Here is a 16,572-nt window from a genome sequence, read left to right on the forward strand (position 1 = left end):
TCCACAACCTTAGAACTTTCTGTCACTGTCCCAGATTTAATGGAGGCATGAACCCACTATCGAGCATAAATACTCCCTCTTCGAGTCACAAGTATCAACTTGGCCAGAGCCTCTACTAGCAACGGAGAGCATGCAAGAACATAAATAACATATATGATAGATTGATAATCAACTTGACATTGTATTCAATATTCATCGGATCCCAACAAACACAACATGTAGCATTACAAATAGATGATCTTGATCATGATAGGCAGCTCACAAGATCTAACATGATAGCACAATGAGGAGAACACAACCATCTAGCTACTACTATGGACCCATAGTCCAGGGGTGAACTACTCACACATCGATCCGGAGGCGATCATGGCGATGAAGAGACCTCCGGGAGATGATTCCCCTCTCCGGCAGGGTGCCGAAGGCGATCTCCTGAATCCCCCGAGATGGGATTGGCGGCGGCGGCGTCTCTGGAAGGTTTTCCGTATCGTGGCTCTCGGTACAGAGGGTTTCGCGACAAAGGCTTTAAGTAGGCGGAAGGGCAGGTCAGGGGGCGTCACGAGGGACCCACACAACAGGGCCGCGCGGCCAGGACCTGGGCCGCGCCGCCCTAGTGTGTCGCCGCCTCGTGGCCCCACTTCGTTTCCTCTTCGGACTTCTGGAAGCTTCGTGAAAAAATAGGACCCTGGGCGTTGATTTCGTCCAATTCCGAGAATATTTCCTTACTAGGATTTCTGAAACCAAAAATAGCAGAAAACAGCAACTGGCTCTTCGGCATCTCGTCAATAGGTTAGTGCCGGAAAATGCATAATACTGATATATAATGTGTATAAAACATGTGAGTATCATCATAAAAGTAGGATGGAACATAAGAAATTATAGATACGTTTGGGACGTATCAAGGACGCAGAGCTGGGTGGTGTCGCAAATAGCGAGATGAACTTGGCGAATCGGCAGTGACAATGGACGAGGTTTCACTGTGTCGTGGAAGAGAGATAAGAGGAAGGGGAGAGGAAAGACGTCATCCTGCTGGGTAGGCGAGCTAGGTCAATAGCACGTGAACCTAGTTGACAAAAATGTTGAGGTGGTATTGAGACTGAATAAATGTGTGATCCCCATTGCTCCAAAAAAATCTAGGGTAGAATGAGATAATGAGGATAAATATGGATAATATTGATTGTTAGAGAATACATTTGTATACAATTTAAATACTTTAAGTATAAAATGGATAATTGAAAGAGCCTCAAGCCTTTCCAGATGCCCTAAATGGAAGCAGGGATGAAAAGAGCGCGGGAATGAACGAAACTGAGTTGTGCCATGTTTTTTGTCATGTTGTTTTGCGAGAAGAAAAACAAATACAGAAATCCGGAAACGGATATTATCAAAAATAGATACAGACCGAATACAATGCGGACAGGATGTAGACGTTTACCGGAATTAAGAGAACCCTTGAATCGTGCAGAAATATCTCAAGCATTGAAGCGAATAAAATCATTCAACCAATAGGGGAAGGTCGAGCCATGGAAGGCTCGGCGAGTCCTTGAAGGAATGTTTGGCAGTTTTAGGATGAGCCGCTTTGAAAGTTGGATTAACAAACTCATGTAATTGATCTGGGCCATTCACATCAACTTTAAATAAAAAATTATGTTAGCTGGAAAATGATGTTGTGTTTTTATTTATGTTTCTGCCAAAATATTTCTTGTCTTGTTTCCATTTTAAAATTTTATTTTTGTTTTCATATTTTTATTCCGTTTATCTTTTCCAAGAAAAACTCTTAAAATTCGCTTTATTTTCATGCATCCCTAAATTGAAGGACCATGCGCCGCGCCACACATGGAATCTCCACGTCGGGTCCACCTACTTGCCACCGTGCGGCCATGAGGAACAGGAGTCGCTTAACTTACAATATTCCCGAATATTAAAGTTGATACTAGGTATGCCACCTCACCCACATTGTGTATGAACAAAAGATTCTTCGTCCTCCTCTCGCACCTCGGGCTCTATTTAAACGCCCCGGCTTGGAAGAGACTCTGCTCCTGCTCCATATCGTCGATCCTCTTCTGTTTCTCAGCAGCTTACCAGCCATGGCTTTCCAGTCCCCTGTGAACTCCCCTTTCGACTGCGTCCTCCTAGGTAAACTAATTAAGGCACACGGCTCTTCTTCCTCATAGCTTAACCAGTTTCCGCTCATGATCAAACCATCTATTAATTCTGGCGAATTCTTCTGCTCGGTGAACACTGAAGATCTGGACGACACCCTGTACCCGGGCGGCACCGGCATTGGGCCGGCGCTGAAGCGCAACATCGACGAGTTCCTCATCGCCAGGTTCGGCCTCGCGCCGGAGAGGGCGGCCTCCCTCCGCGTGGAGCTCTTCCGCACCCACGGCAGCACCCTCGCCGGCCTCATCGTACGCTCCACCCACACGCCGCCAATCTCTCTATTACTTTCCCCCTTCGCTTCGCCTTTCTCGATCCGTTTCTGATATTTGGATTTTTGCGCCATGAACTCCTGCAGGCGCTCGGCCACGACGTGCACCCGGACGAGTACCACAGGTCAGCACGAAAGACGAAACACGCCCACCATGATTCCTGTTGTCGGCGATCGATCTGGCCTCTAGCAGTTCACCGGGCTTATTTTCTGTTTCCATTCTGCCTGCAGCTACGTGCACGGGATGCTCCCCTACGACATGATCGTCGCGGACCCGCGCCTCGCGGCGCTGCTGGAGAGCATCCCGCAGCGCAAGATCGTAAGGACACCAAACACTAAATCATGACCGATCGTAAGAACCAGTGGACGAGCCGCTGCTGATTGATTATTAATTGGACACACGCAGCTGTTTACGAACTCGGATCGCGCGCACACGAAGAAGGCGCTGGAGAGGCTGGGCGTCGGGGAGGCCTGCTTCGATGCCGTCGTGTGCTTCGAGACCATGAACCCGCACCTCTTCGTTGAGGCTAACGAAGACGATGATGGTGCCAACGCCGACCGCGCGGTTGTGGTCCTGAAACCGTCCGTCGATGCCATCGTCGCGGCCCTGCGTGTCGCCGGCACAGACCCACATCGAACGGTAACTACCTGATTATTCACCATGACCTGCCGTTTGTGATTGTTCTGAAATCTGTCAGTGTGCTGGTGCAAAGTATCTGCTCAGTTATTTGCATATATATTACTCCCTTAGTTTCATAATTCTTACAGTGATTTTAGTTCAAATTTAACCTAAAACAGCGATAAAAATTAGGGAATTTTAGTTTGCGCTCTTGCTCGGTCATAAATCTGCACACTCATCTCGTTCTGCTCTATCAGCTCTTCCTTGACGACAACGAGAGGAACATCGCCGCAGGGAAGGCTCTCGGCCTGTGCACAGCGCTGGTAATTATCCAACCGATCTCAATTGATCTCTATAATTGAACTTCCGTTGAAACTACCGTGCTTGAAATTCAGAAATCGCAACATAGAGAAAACGTAGTGGCTCATCATGCGCGACAAAACAGCTAAACGGCAAATAAAGTCTCGTGGCGCCAAGTCAGTTACAATGACATCCATGTTAGTGGAAAACGCGCAGGCGCCGTTTATCGGGGCCATTAGCACATAGCGTGCAAGCCTAAGGCTTGTAAACAGTCGTTGGCGTAGCTAGAGCTATGCCGACGGCCACTGTCGGCAAGCAAACTGTCAGCACCGTGATAGCTATGCCGACGGCGGCTGTCGGCTCCACTGGCCGTCGGCACATACCTTGGACATGTGGCACTGGAGACGCATAAACTGACGGGGCGTGAGTTGTGCCGATGGCTAGGCCGTCGACATAGCTCCTGCAACTATGGCGATGGCAATGACGTTGGCATAGCTATTTTCCAACTTTCCAATTTCCCCCTTTTATTTCCCCTTGATCAATTATGTTTGCGCACCTAAATATTTTGTTACGTGATATTTTTAATTTCTAGTAATATATCACATTGAATGAAAAAAATAAAAAGGCTTTTTGTCGATGTTTGTTGGACGTGTGGGTAGATCAATCTGTCAAATGGTCGGTGTATGCTGATTATTAGAGAACCATTATATTGACGAGCTTGCTTTAGAAAGCGTTCCTTAGGCCATCTCTAGTTGATCCTTTATAGTTTAGCCCGTTATATAGCATTTTCTACATTAAGTTCTTATTTTTTATAAGATCTTTCCATGTGGCTTTGTTGCAAATATACATAGACTGCCATGGTAGCTCTCGCAAATATGAGGGCATCATTTTTTCGGGTCGGAAATTTTCTATAAATAAAAAGGCAATTCATGGATCGGTAACACATTATTTACCCCTTAAGTGATAGGAAAAAATGCTCTTCAACAATAGCAATTTTTTCCTAAACAAAATATTACATATGCGAGGAATATCTTTAACCATCTTATATTTATAGGAGAGTGATCATTATGTCATATGTCTAAGCACCCATATGTGTTGTTCGTCAGTTATATTAAATCGTTAAGCTATAGCTTTTTTACATTATTTTAGATCATATACAATCTAAGTTAACTTAATTAGATATAAGAATGATGGACTAAAAAAGAGTTTATCCTCCTTAAAATTATGGCCACATTAAACATTGTGAATTAACGTGTTCTTGTATTTATTCCTCTCGTCTAATTACTTCATTTAAACATTCCCTACATTCTAGAAACATGACCATTGTGTGCACTATACCTTGATGATTATTTGGTATATTAATATGTAACCAAAATTAAATTATTTTCGTGTACTTGCTAAAATTATTATAAATGTTCTAGAAACCCTTCTATTACGATCTCATTTTTTGTTTAAATATCTCGATGTAATACATATTTTAAATCCACTGGTTATACTTACTCGGGCACGTGTACTTTTGTGCCATGCAACATGCATATCCGGCTTTCGGCAACATATATCAAGACTCTTAATGAGTCATGAACTTTAATGTGTGACTATAATGACATGTGCTCCTGTGTTGATTTATTACATCACATATTACATATAAATGTTATAAAAATGTCTATCATACAGACAAAACAATATTCGCTGAAAGAATTCCTAAGAATTAAGATTGTACACCTTTCAAGTCTTCGGACTAACAACGTAATTGGCTTGATGTGTGGATATAATGATGAAAAATATCAATGAGTTCACTAGACAACAAAAAAACTTGTAAAGATGTCGAGGACAATCGTGCCTCGTCCTATCCTCTTAAAATATGGGCATGTAAATTTTTGCATGCATATATATATAAATTGTACCATGTTTCAAGGTTTTACTATCATGACTATTGGATTGTGCATCCATGAAAAAAAGTTCAAAAAATGGAGTTTTGGAACATTTTTACCTTCTTTTATAGTTTATACTAAAATTAATAATGTAGTTATCTTGAGAACCAACATCTGATATGATGGTTAGTAGGTTGGTTGTACCCATAGTTCACCGGTGATCAAAACCTAGCTTTAACATCGCGTGTTTCATTTAGCCAGAATATACTCATCATTCTTGGGAATATGTGGTAACTTGAACCCCCATCTATCATTAAGTATTTTTTTAGTGCGAGGGATGTTCTAGTCGATACTGCAACTATTGTGATGACTGAGGTTCAGGTATTCCAAACTTTTATAGGATTTTTTAAGTGTGGTTCTTATGGTAGCTAAATAAAGCTTTATTTTCTATACTCCATCATGCATACAATGCACAATATTGTTCATAACCTATCAGCTCTTTACCTTGCTACCACCAAGTTCAAGCGTGCTTGGTTCTTTTTCTTGTTGCTGGTAGTATGCGATATGGTTAATTCCTTCTCATGTAATGTGCACCGCGCATAAGACTAATAACTTCATCTATTTTGTAGTTTACCATCCTTCAAAAAAATTATACATTGTCGAGAGTACCAATTGTATACAAAACATTGTGATGTTCTACCAAACTAAAGAAATCTATAAATGGAAAATTATAAAGCCTATCTTCTATAGCATATAGTCAATGGTATAAACTTTTCTAATGAAAAATAGGAGAGCTAGATGTAATTGGAAAAATATAGTTGGATGTAGATTTTCTGAGCCTTCCACCGATCATAAGAGATAAATTTTCTATCAAGCAAGGAGAATAGATGAGAAAAAAATTAGACTATATTGACAAATATACCAATCAACAAATGTTCTCTCTCTATCAATCTAAAGTTCCAAAAGCTCAAACAAACCACCTAATAAACATTACCAAATTTAACTACTTGAGTTTTTATGCCACCACGCAAAAGTGTGCTCTTATGAATTGATACAACTAAAATACATGCATTTGTGGATAATACCACTGGATGTTATGTGCACCCAAGACCACCCAATCAATATTAGTACCTTCTTTTGCTCTCTGAATTTGTAATCACATCTGTTCTTCCAGTACACCACTTTGGATGTAAACTATACTTAAACATCACATTACAGAGTTAAATGAGTAATAATGTAATTGTAAACAATTAAAAATATGTTGTTGTGCACCTTCCATAAAAGATATAATATTTAAATTGTTCGTAAAAGAAAGCTCAAAATCTTACTATAAATTTCTTGTTCATTTTTAATGAGTCAATTCCAGTTTTTACCCTCTATTTTGGCATTTGTGACACTAATTACCCCGTCTAATGAAAAATCGCCTAGATTACCCTTTTTATAAGTTTTGGTCCCTGAATTTTTTATGCATATTCATTGGGTAAGGTGTCAGGTGATGGTCGGGATCTAAAAATATCAAAACAGTGACGAGGAATGGAACATATGTATAAAATAAATCTAGACATAATCCTCGATGACGCCCTCCGATATTTACATATTTTGTGCCGTCACATCGACGTATCATGCATGTCCCATCTAACAATAACAAACAAAACGTGAAACTGAGGTTAAACTGTGTTCAAGGTCTCCTAAATGCTATAATTTGCTAAATGTTCTACTAAATGGGGTAATATATATCACAAATGCATAACTAGGAGTAAAAAGTGGAATACAATCTTTTTTAATTAAGACTTGAAAAATCATACGTGAAATTACCTTTTAAATCGATGAATTTATTAGTCTCATGTGCGGTAACAAAATGATTAATCACATCACATGCTACCAGCATGTTGTTCTAGTCTCCCTGCTGTGTAAGCCGTATGTAGCTACATCTTGATACAGTAAGGGTATGTACAATGCTACATGCTTAGAGAGGTAATTAAGCATTGATGCTTCATACTAGGCAGATGCCTAATAGATACCTCTCCTAACAAATTAGCACTACTGCTTAACACAAAGTTTAGCTTATTTTTTATAAGCACCCCAATAGACACTCTGCATTTTACATGTCCTAATATGCTTGGAACGGTGAACATGAAATATATTCATCAATATTTTTCAAGCATATATACACATCACCTATTTGTACTTATCAGGGATACATACATGCAAAACTAACTGTTTATCAAATTATGGGAGGCCATGTCTGACATGTTAGCTTCTCAGCATTGGCTGCTAAAAATCTTAGGTTACAACTAATTTGGCATGTTAAATATGTTACGTGACTTATAAAATTTTAATAAATACGTACTAAACGTAAATTTTTGGTCTAACTGTCACAATAATTTAGATAACATCGACTAACGCCGTGTCTCTAGAATACATTTGTATATTTCTTTTCAACATTCAAAGGACACAATCCATATAATAGTTATACAAATCAATATAATAATCTCATAGTGCATACAAGTCGGTAGCCTAGATCATAATTAAAACAAATTGCTAGCATAGATCATAGTGCTCTAGCTTATCCACTTGATCAAACTTAGCCGCTATTGTAACACATAATAAGAATATGCCACCTATGTAAAAGTGATGCTAGTGATCTAGTTTATCCACTTATGTTGGACATGTCAAAAGGCTCATGAATTAGTTGCCAAAAAAATCGAACGGTTTCTTCCACTCCAAGAGTACAATGCCACCTGAAGAAAAACATAATCATTATGTGAACACAATACATTATCCGCATTGTATGTCCATTTGATCTCTCTCTCTCTATCTCTCTCTGCATTTCTTTACGAAATTAATGACACATGAAATTAGGTAAATGTACCGCCATATATCTCCTACCTTATTTCCAAAAAAAGGGGAAACAAATACCTTTTTGGCATTGTGTTGAATGCCATGGATGCGCCTTGGGGATGACAAGGGGAGGACGTCGATGTGGCCAGTTCTGGCGCTTCTACGATGGCAAGAGCTTGTGCGGAGACCGGATCGGCTTCCTCCATATCAATGGGCGCGACATACACGGCAACGATAGATGAACGGCAGTGGTTGGGGCGATGCAACCCTATGTCGCGCGACATCTATGACTGATCAAACCGTGGTAGTGGGGTTGTGAGACGGTGGGAAGTCGACAGAGGCGTTGAGAGGAGGCCACCGGTAGGAGTTTTCTGCTATGCAATCGCCACAATGGCTCAGTTCCATCGATTCCAGTGACGGTGGCAACCGACTAGTGAGTCGCAGTGGGTAGGTGGGTTACGGATGATGCATGGTTTTTGGTGGAGGCTAACGGTGGTCATCTAAGGAGATGTTGGTGATGATGCGGTGTGGGCAGGGGAGAGTGTCGGCGACGAGGTTGGGTGGCTGAGTTTTTTTTCTCTAGAGACTAGAGAGGCTGATGCCAAGTATATTGAGAGTTGGCCGATGTGAGGAGAAAAAAATCCTCCGCTCACCTGTTTAAGAGATCGGCTAGGTCTGATTTACCAACTTATAACGATTTTTTGACTCCTATTACTGATTTTAAGGTATAGGCTAGAGATGATATCATCACATATTGTTAAATGGGAGAGTACACAAAAACAACAAGTAATATTATCGCCCTTTTGAAATGAATTTCTAAAACATATTCCATCTAATCTAAATATAGTGCATATAAGATTTCTTGGGAGTCAAACCAGGTGAGCATTGACCAAGTTTGTAAAATAAAATATTAGCATCTAGAGAATTAAATTAATATCATTTAATTATCATGGATTATATTTTTGATATGGTTTAAATTTTAGAACGGAGGTAGCAGTAGTGTTTTCTTTGTGTGTGTCCATGTTCGCTAGATAAGGTGTACAATCGAATTTTATTTATACAAACCACCAGAATCAAAGGGTTATCTAATTTAAACACCTCAAATTAGAAGTTGAAGTTAACATTGTTTGCGTAGTAACTTAATATGTTTTACAAACACATACGGTAGCTCATGAACTTACAAGGCTAGATAGCGTATCGCCTCAGTGTGCATGGATTGAGGATCCATTCAGCTTAGTTATTCCTCTTATGTTGAGCGATGTAACTGTCATTAGCAATGAATAAAGAGGTTTAAGTTATCATAAAAAAATATGTTTTACAAATGCATTTGGTCAAGCAGGTGGGCAAGAGTGCAAGGAGCAAGGAGGCGGACTATGCCCTGGGAAGCATTGGCAACCTCCGGCAAGCCATCCCGGAGATCTGGGGCGCCGTTGTCGATGAGCTGCAGACCGGCCACAACATCGAGAAGAACATAAGCACGAGGGACGACCTAGACTCCATCACCCTGCACACGTCAATCCAGGCTTGACTGTGTCCTAATCTCCGGCCATCGATTGATACAACATGCCTATATAATAAAGTTCTCCTATGTATCTAATGATGTAAATTATGTTCTGATTCCTCGTGCGAAGATAATTATATGCATAAACCTAGCTGATGACACAGGTAACCTGTACGGTCCTGATCAGCACTGCATTGTAAATTAAGCAAAGCAATAAGTTAACTGCAGTCGTGTGTGGGCCCTAGAGCAGCACAACACCAAGGGACCCTTGTTCATGATGACTCATCTTCCCTACGGTCAAGAGGGCCAATGCCCCCTCCCCCTCAAGAAAATTTATTAACGATATTACTAATATTTATGCTAAAATTTTAAAGACTAATCAAAGTTTAAGCATTAGTATTGTTCTTGGTTCGTCAACAATGTGTGTCAAGATCCGCCACTACAAAAGACTTAGAAGAATATTAGTATTTCATAAGAGAAATATTACTGTCATTTAATAGCAAAGTAAATAATCTGTACAAATAGATTCATAGTTTTTGGAGTACTGATAAAAGTACTTATTTATATTGATCGGGCGAATTATATACTATGATATTTATTTCTAGCAAAACAAAATTATGGGAATAGGTGATTCATATGAAAAACAAATATGTAGAAGAGTAGACATATTTGTAATTCAATTAATAAGAGGTTGTACTATACTATCTCTGTCAAACACGTATGATGGGACCAACTAGAACCGTTGGAAATCGAATGAGTGCTGCTTGCGGATGGCATATTTATGTGGCTGCGCTGTTATTTTCCACTAATGAATACTTACAACTTAAGAAAAGCACAGTTTCATTCTCCACATTTGGTTATTCTCCACTAATTAAGAAGGCTAGAGAAAAATCGTGGCATCTAAACAAATATTTATAAATATTGGAGTACTTTTTTAGGGTAAGAGGAGCTGAATTAGAGGAATGATAGGCTTGCAGCTTGATCCATCCATATTTTCTAAAATTATTATGACTAATATAAAAACACAAATAAATCTTGTCTCTGGGCCCCTACCTCCTAGAGTCTCAAGGCGAGCACCCCTTTGCCCCGCCCAATGGGACGGCATGGACTCCATAATCTAGTGCACGTTAATCCAGACTTGACTGGGTCCTAATCTACAGCAATCGATTGATACAACATGCTTAAATAATGAAGTTCTCCTATGTATATAATGATGTAAATTATGTTCTGATTCCTCATGCGAAGAGAACGTATATGCATGAACCTAGCCGATAACATAGGTAACCTTGATTTCATGTAGTGCAATTTGTGCTAATTACCATGATTTAGGGGGTTATGCATGACCTGTTTGTGCAACCCTATTCTCTATCCATCTACTTGTTTTTCAGAGTTGCTTGTCACTTTCAAAGTTTTGATCAAAGTATACACGTGTGTCAAATAAATAACATTTTGGAAAAATGAACCCACATTGACCATCATTGTCAATTAGAGCGTATTCTTGTTTACAGCTGATAGATTAAAAAATTATCCATAAACTTTGGTGATATTGATATGGTATTTACATGATATATGACCGCGTTGCCAACATTTTTATCATTGATTTCGGGGATTTTCCATAAAGTTCTCATTTATTTGGCATTTAATTTTGGGAGGTAGAAAAACCACCTTTCATTGTTTTTGACTTTTTAGAAATTATGTGACTCGCAAAAGGGTAAGCATACTTCAGAATTTTTAAGACAGATCCATCAAGCCAAAGTAGAGCCTTGACATACCAACATGGTGCAAATGGTGGCTCATGGAGCGCCCCTAACCCAGGCCGCGCCACCAGGCCTCTTTTGGCCTTCTGGACTTCTCCTCAATATTTTGTGGCTGCGTGTTTTGAACCAACAACATCTATGTATATCCCTGGTATTTTTTCCCCGCGACATATGGAGGTGGGTACCAAAAATATAAAAACATAGACACGCCCAATCGACCGCTGGTTGAAGATTGGAAGGGGAACTGCTGCCGGAATCGCTTTGGTGGCGTCTTTCTACTTCTCTAATGACTCCACATTGCTCTCGACCATGAGAGGGAGTAGTACACCACCATGGGTTCGGGGTTTGTGTTATTATTTTGATCCAATCTTTATATGTACTTCACCAATTAGAGTCACAAGAGCTACCTACATGATTGTGGTCATATATGTATACCTTGATGGTGGTTATTGTGCTGTGAATAATGAATGTTATGCATTTTCCATTGTGTTGGAACTCTTTGATTTCCATAATTTGGAAGCACAATATGATTGTTTATTCAATTTGTTAAGATCATTGTAAGGGTAATGTCTTGTTTGCCCATGTCACAAAGTCTTTGACCGCACCAAGTGTAGGTAGATGAGTGGGGTGCGGGGTGCCCACGGTAAATAAACCTTTGCACACCTTTGCACGATCTTTAAACGTGTATTTTATATAAAGAAGTGTGATATATATAGATGGGTGGTGTATTTGAGGAGTTAACCGGGTGGTAGTAACGATATAGCTTATGAACAACAAAAGCGACACATGCATCTTTTGTTATATGTGCATCTAGGGATAAATGAGAACATCTACTTGGGGCCAAGTGACAACACTAGCATGCATGACAAAAACCCTTTGGTTATTTCCTTTCTCAACCTCATGTTTTAGTACATGTTGCCTATATATATAGATTACCATTAAAGACATGACAATTATGTGTACATTATTATCCATGATTGATGCATTAAAATGCACCAACGTTCTTTATAGTTTATTATGCCATATTTAATCATAATTGATTCAAATAAGTAGCTATAATCATGATTTAAAATGCTTTTGGGGATTTTTCTTAAAGATTCTATTTTACATTATAACCCTGTAGGCACAAAAATCCCCTTTTGCATTTTTTTGACTTTCAGGAACCTTCGCTAACTCAAAAGTACCGAGATTTTTTTCTGTGGATGTTTTGATGGAAAATCAAGACCTAGGACACTTGGACCTCACTTGTAGTGGAGGTAGGGCCAATATGGGACCCACCATGCATCCTAATACCCTGGTGGGGGCCCATTTCCCCTCATGGTGCCGATACCGTCAATGTTTGTGCCATAGACAAGTGCAATCTCAAAGCACGATGAACCACGGAAAAACATGAAACAAAGGCTCTACCTGCAAAGATTAGAGGGGGTGATGCCGAAGAGCGCCGGCTCGCATCTCCTACCTCTTCAACAACATCTCATTCACCTCGATGATGCAGAGGAAGGATTAAACCCCTGAACTATGGGTTTGTGGAAGTATCTTGATCTCTCTCTCTCATGCTATCAATGTTCTAGATCCGCATAAGCTGCCCTCATGATTGTGGCCATCTATATGTAACCGTGTTATGGTTTGTTGATCTTTGGTTTTTATGAGATTGGTATTTGAGATTGAAATTTTCGATTTGTGTTTGATGTATGAGTAGATATATATAATGTAATCCGCTCTTGATTACAAGCTTTGATCCAACAAGTATAATATGGCATTAGAAGGGAATGTGTGCATTAGTTGAAGTAACACGGTAGTATGTATGGAATTGGACAGCGACCAGAAAGTTTGGATCCTATTATGGTTTTTTCCTTTCCGTTATTACCACACTAGTATTAAATGAATGCATGTGTTACTTTGACCAAATGAACAACAATGGTGATCCCATATGTTTTGAGGTAGCATATTTGAAATTCAATATTATGTTATAAAAGCAAAGGTAATACTTTATTTATCTTAAATCTGGTTTGTGGAGTTTTCTTTTACTGGAGGATTATTATTTAGATGGGTTGCATCATATCAACCATAGGACGTGATATCCATATAAATATTTATCAAACACATAATTTAGTTTCATCAATATTATGTCCCCTTTGAAACTATTTTAATCCCATCTTGTTTAGAAAAGAGTAGACAAGAAACACATGAACATGATCCATTTTAAATCATAAGAAACACCCTTTACTTTTATTCACGCACCTTTATATTTTAATCATTTAATTAATCTAAAAATACAAATACAATTATCATACTTGTACTTAGTTCTTTCCTAAAGTTTACGCTCACTACTATCACTATACAATTATACTTTTGCATATTGCATTTAGTCTACTTTAATTGATGAATATTTATTTTCTATACATTATATATTTTTTTTTCAATTTTAATATGAAACCTTGTGCTTGCCAAATACTTTCTAACAAAGTTGGAGACAAGGAAGAAATATTTTTTTGGAAAACCTAATTGTAAGGCGCCTTATGTTTCTCGAAACACGGCAGGCGGTTTTGTGCCATTCGATCGAACATGCGTCATCCATATATTATCCTCTTGCCCCCTACTTTGCGTTGTACTCCTCATCGCTACTGTTCGTCGAGTCACCACCCCACGCTACTAATACACCAAGTAGGTGCTAGATGCTCTTTCCATTGGCCGACTCTGCTGCAGTTGGATCTCCAGCGCTGCCGCCGCCGAGACGACTCCAACACCGATGCCGAGAAAAGATGATCTGCCATCGCAGCAATCAGGTTAGCCCGTGAAAAGATGCCCCGAGGTGAAATTCTAGGAGGCGGAGTTTGTTGCAACCGGGATAGGGCAAGGGTTCGGCCGAACAATGTCGTGGTGTTGCGGCAGGGTGGGATCTCAGAGAGCTCTGTTGAGGTGTTCTTGAGGCGATGCAAAAAATTCAACGTTAGTGTTAATACATAACTACATGGCATCATGAGGCAGCCATGCGACATTTTCGAGTGACTTGCTACAACGTTGACTGATGGACCAGATAGGTTTACATCTGCTAGATTATTAGGACTGGATTTTTTGTGTATTGTTCTAATTTTCTATGAACGAACTTCTTAAATCTGGTGCGTTCGAAATTCTGATAATATGGGATCTTCAGTTCTGAAAATTTGGGAGCTTCAACTCTGACAACAAATGCATCTATTTTTAACATGAGTGGTCATTCAAAGTAGTTGGTGGCAGACGGCTCTAGTACCGTGACTTGCAACTGGATGGAAATTTTCATGTCGTGATTTCATTGAACTCTCATGGAACTCTTGTAGTAGATCAGCTATTCCATCAGCCGCTCCACTAGGATGGGAAAAGAGGCCTCCAAAAAGTGGTGATGCAACAAGATGAAACAACATCAAAAGGTCTGATTCGATTTCTATATGAATGGATGCTCTTCTCGCAATTTCTACTACAACTTTTCGTTCAGAATTCAGAGAAAACACGTGATACATACAGTACATACAATAACTAATCAGATCTTTGGATGTTTATGTCCCGCCTTGTCATCTCCTTTTGAGTCAAAATAATTTCTTCCTTATGCATCGAAACACCGTTGGAACTCGCCGTGCACTATAGCTTATGGATCCATCATCTATTTTTTTTCAATTTAGTTGGATTGTGTATACACGTGAAACAAAACCATGTACTTATATTGTAATAGTTCTTGATCAATCTTACCACACTTAACAACTGAAATACAGAGGTATAGTTTTGGCACCTAATATATTGGATGAAAAAAATGTAGTCACCTGAATGTCGCCGAATTAAATTTACTCTACCTGAACGTATGTTGTTCTCCATTGTTTCGATTTACTTGTGGCATTATATCAGAAGTTAGAAACCCATATGCATGAAAAGAACGAGAAATAGACATTGGTGAGATGCATCAATCTGTTTCTATTAGCACTACACTTGCACCGGATTATACAGTACAGAGAAATAAAGGTGGATATGTCTTAGAGGCTAATTGTGTGGGTAACTTATATGCTTTCACGTGGGTAATTTTTTGTATTAATGGGAAACTCATGTGATACTTGTTAGAGGTAATTATGGTGTTTTTGCTACGTTTTGTGTTCATTTATTAATTTTTATAGGCCACCATTGCCAATATGCACAACTTACGATTTCAAAAGTTTGTTGTTGATCAACTACGTGTTGCGGTTGGATATTGCAATATCTATAGCATAATTCAAACTGTACTCATCCAAACCAACCATGTTTAGCGATGGCTCTTGAACTCTTGCACATGTATCTGTCGAATGTTCATCATTTTCTTGTAAATCATCAAAGCTTGCACTCCTAGTTGACACTTCGTTAGACACATCACATGCAAAAGAGTTAAACATCAGTCATTGTACTTATTTGATGGTAACTTCAATAAGATAGGAATTAATAAGATAACTTCTTTTCTAACTAGTGGGTAAATTAACTGAACATGCTTGGGTAATTTCAGTGCTAACTAGTGGGTAACTACAATGTTAACTAGTGGGTAACTAGTACATTCAAAAATGATTAACTTTAACAGTATTATGAGGTTGGTAACTTATGTATTATGGCAGTAAGTTATATGTTACGGGTGGCTAATTCACATGTTATACGTAGATAACTTTTGTATCCAAAATAATCATCGAAACTTATCAACATGGGATATTGTTTCGAAGATCACGGTGCGACTAGTCAAACAAATTTTACCAAACCTTCAGATTTCGCATTTAATGCGGATGACATCATCAACTTTCATATTTTCCTCATGTATGTAAAAATGTCTCCACACCAACACTTTATATGGTGGGTAACCTATTTGCTACAGGGTGGGTAACTTATGTGTTAGAGGTCGGTAATTATAGGTCCAAAAATAAGCTATCGAAACATATCAACATGAGATATATTTTCAAAGATCTCTTCACGACTAGTCGAACGGTGAAAACGAATACTAAATGGGATAAACACTTTGACCAATAAAACATTTTAAATTTTCAGATTTTGCATTTAATTAATGTTGATGACGTCAACGGTTTTTATATTTTTCTTCATGTATGTAAAAACATCTCTACACAACCCTTTCATATGTTGGGTAATTTATGTGTTACATGGTGGGTAACTTATATGTTATAGATGGATAACTTTAGTGTTCGAAAAAACAGATTGAACATATCAACATGAGATGTAGTTCCGAAGATCTCGTCGTGACTAGTCCAACGGTCAAAATGGAT

General features: G+C 39.1%; 1 protein-coding gene across 1 annotated transcript; it reads left to right on the forward strand.

Moving 5' to 3' along the window:
• The first annotated feature begins 2,081 nt into the window (after positions 1-2,081).
• LOC127311781 (uncharacterized) lies at positions 2,082-9,617 on the forward strand. Its single transcript, XM_051342238.1, has 7 exons — positions 2,082-2,130; positions 2,242-2,405; positions 2,513-2,550; positions 2,657-2,744; positions 2,832-3,065; positions 3,302-3,367; positions 9,396-9,617. The coding sequence occupies exons 1-7, from the start codon at positions 2,082-2,084 to the stop codon at positions 9,582-9,584; spliced, it is 828 nt and encodes a 275-aa protein (XP_051198198.1). The 3' UTR covers positions 9,585-9,617.
• The last annotated feature ends 6,955 nt before the right edge of the window (positions 9,618-16,572 follow it).

This window comes from Lolium perenne, chromosome 7 (assembly GCF_019359855.2).
Source record: "Lolium perenne isolate Kyuss_39 chromosome 7, Kyuss_2.0, whole genome shotgun sequence".
Taxonomy (NCBI): Eukaryota; Viridiplantae; Streptophyta; class Magnoliopsida; order Poales; family Poaceae; genus Lolium; species Lolium perenne.

What these genes read in the sequence shown, in the direction of transcription:
- LOC127311781 (XM_051342238.1), top strand. Translation starts at nt 2,082, where the DNA reads ATGGCTTTCCAGTCCCCTGTGAACTCCCCTTTCGACTGCGTCCTCCTA. An exon ending in CACCCGGACGAGTACCACAG is followed by an intron (nt 2,551 to 2,656) that starts GTCAGCACGAAA and finishes TTCTGCCTGCAG; the next exon opens with CTACGTGCACGGGATGCTCC. An exon ending in TCGGCCTGTGCACAGCGCTG is followed by an intron (nt 3,368 to 9,395) that starts GTAATTATCCAA and finishes TTGGTCAAGCAG; the next exon opens with GTGGGCAAGAGTGCAAGGAG.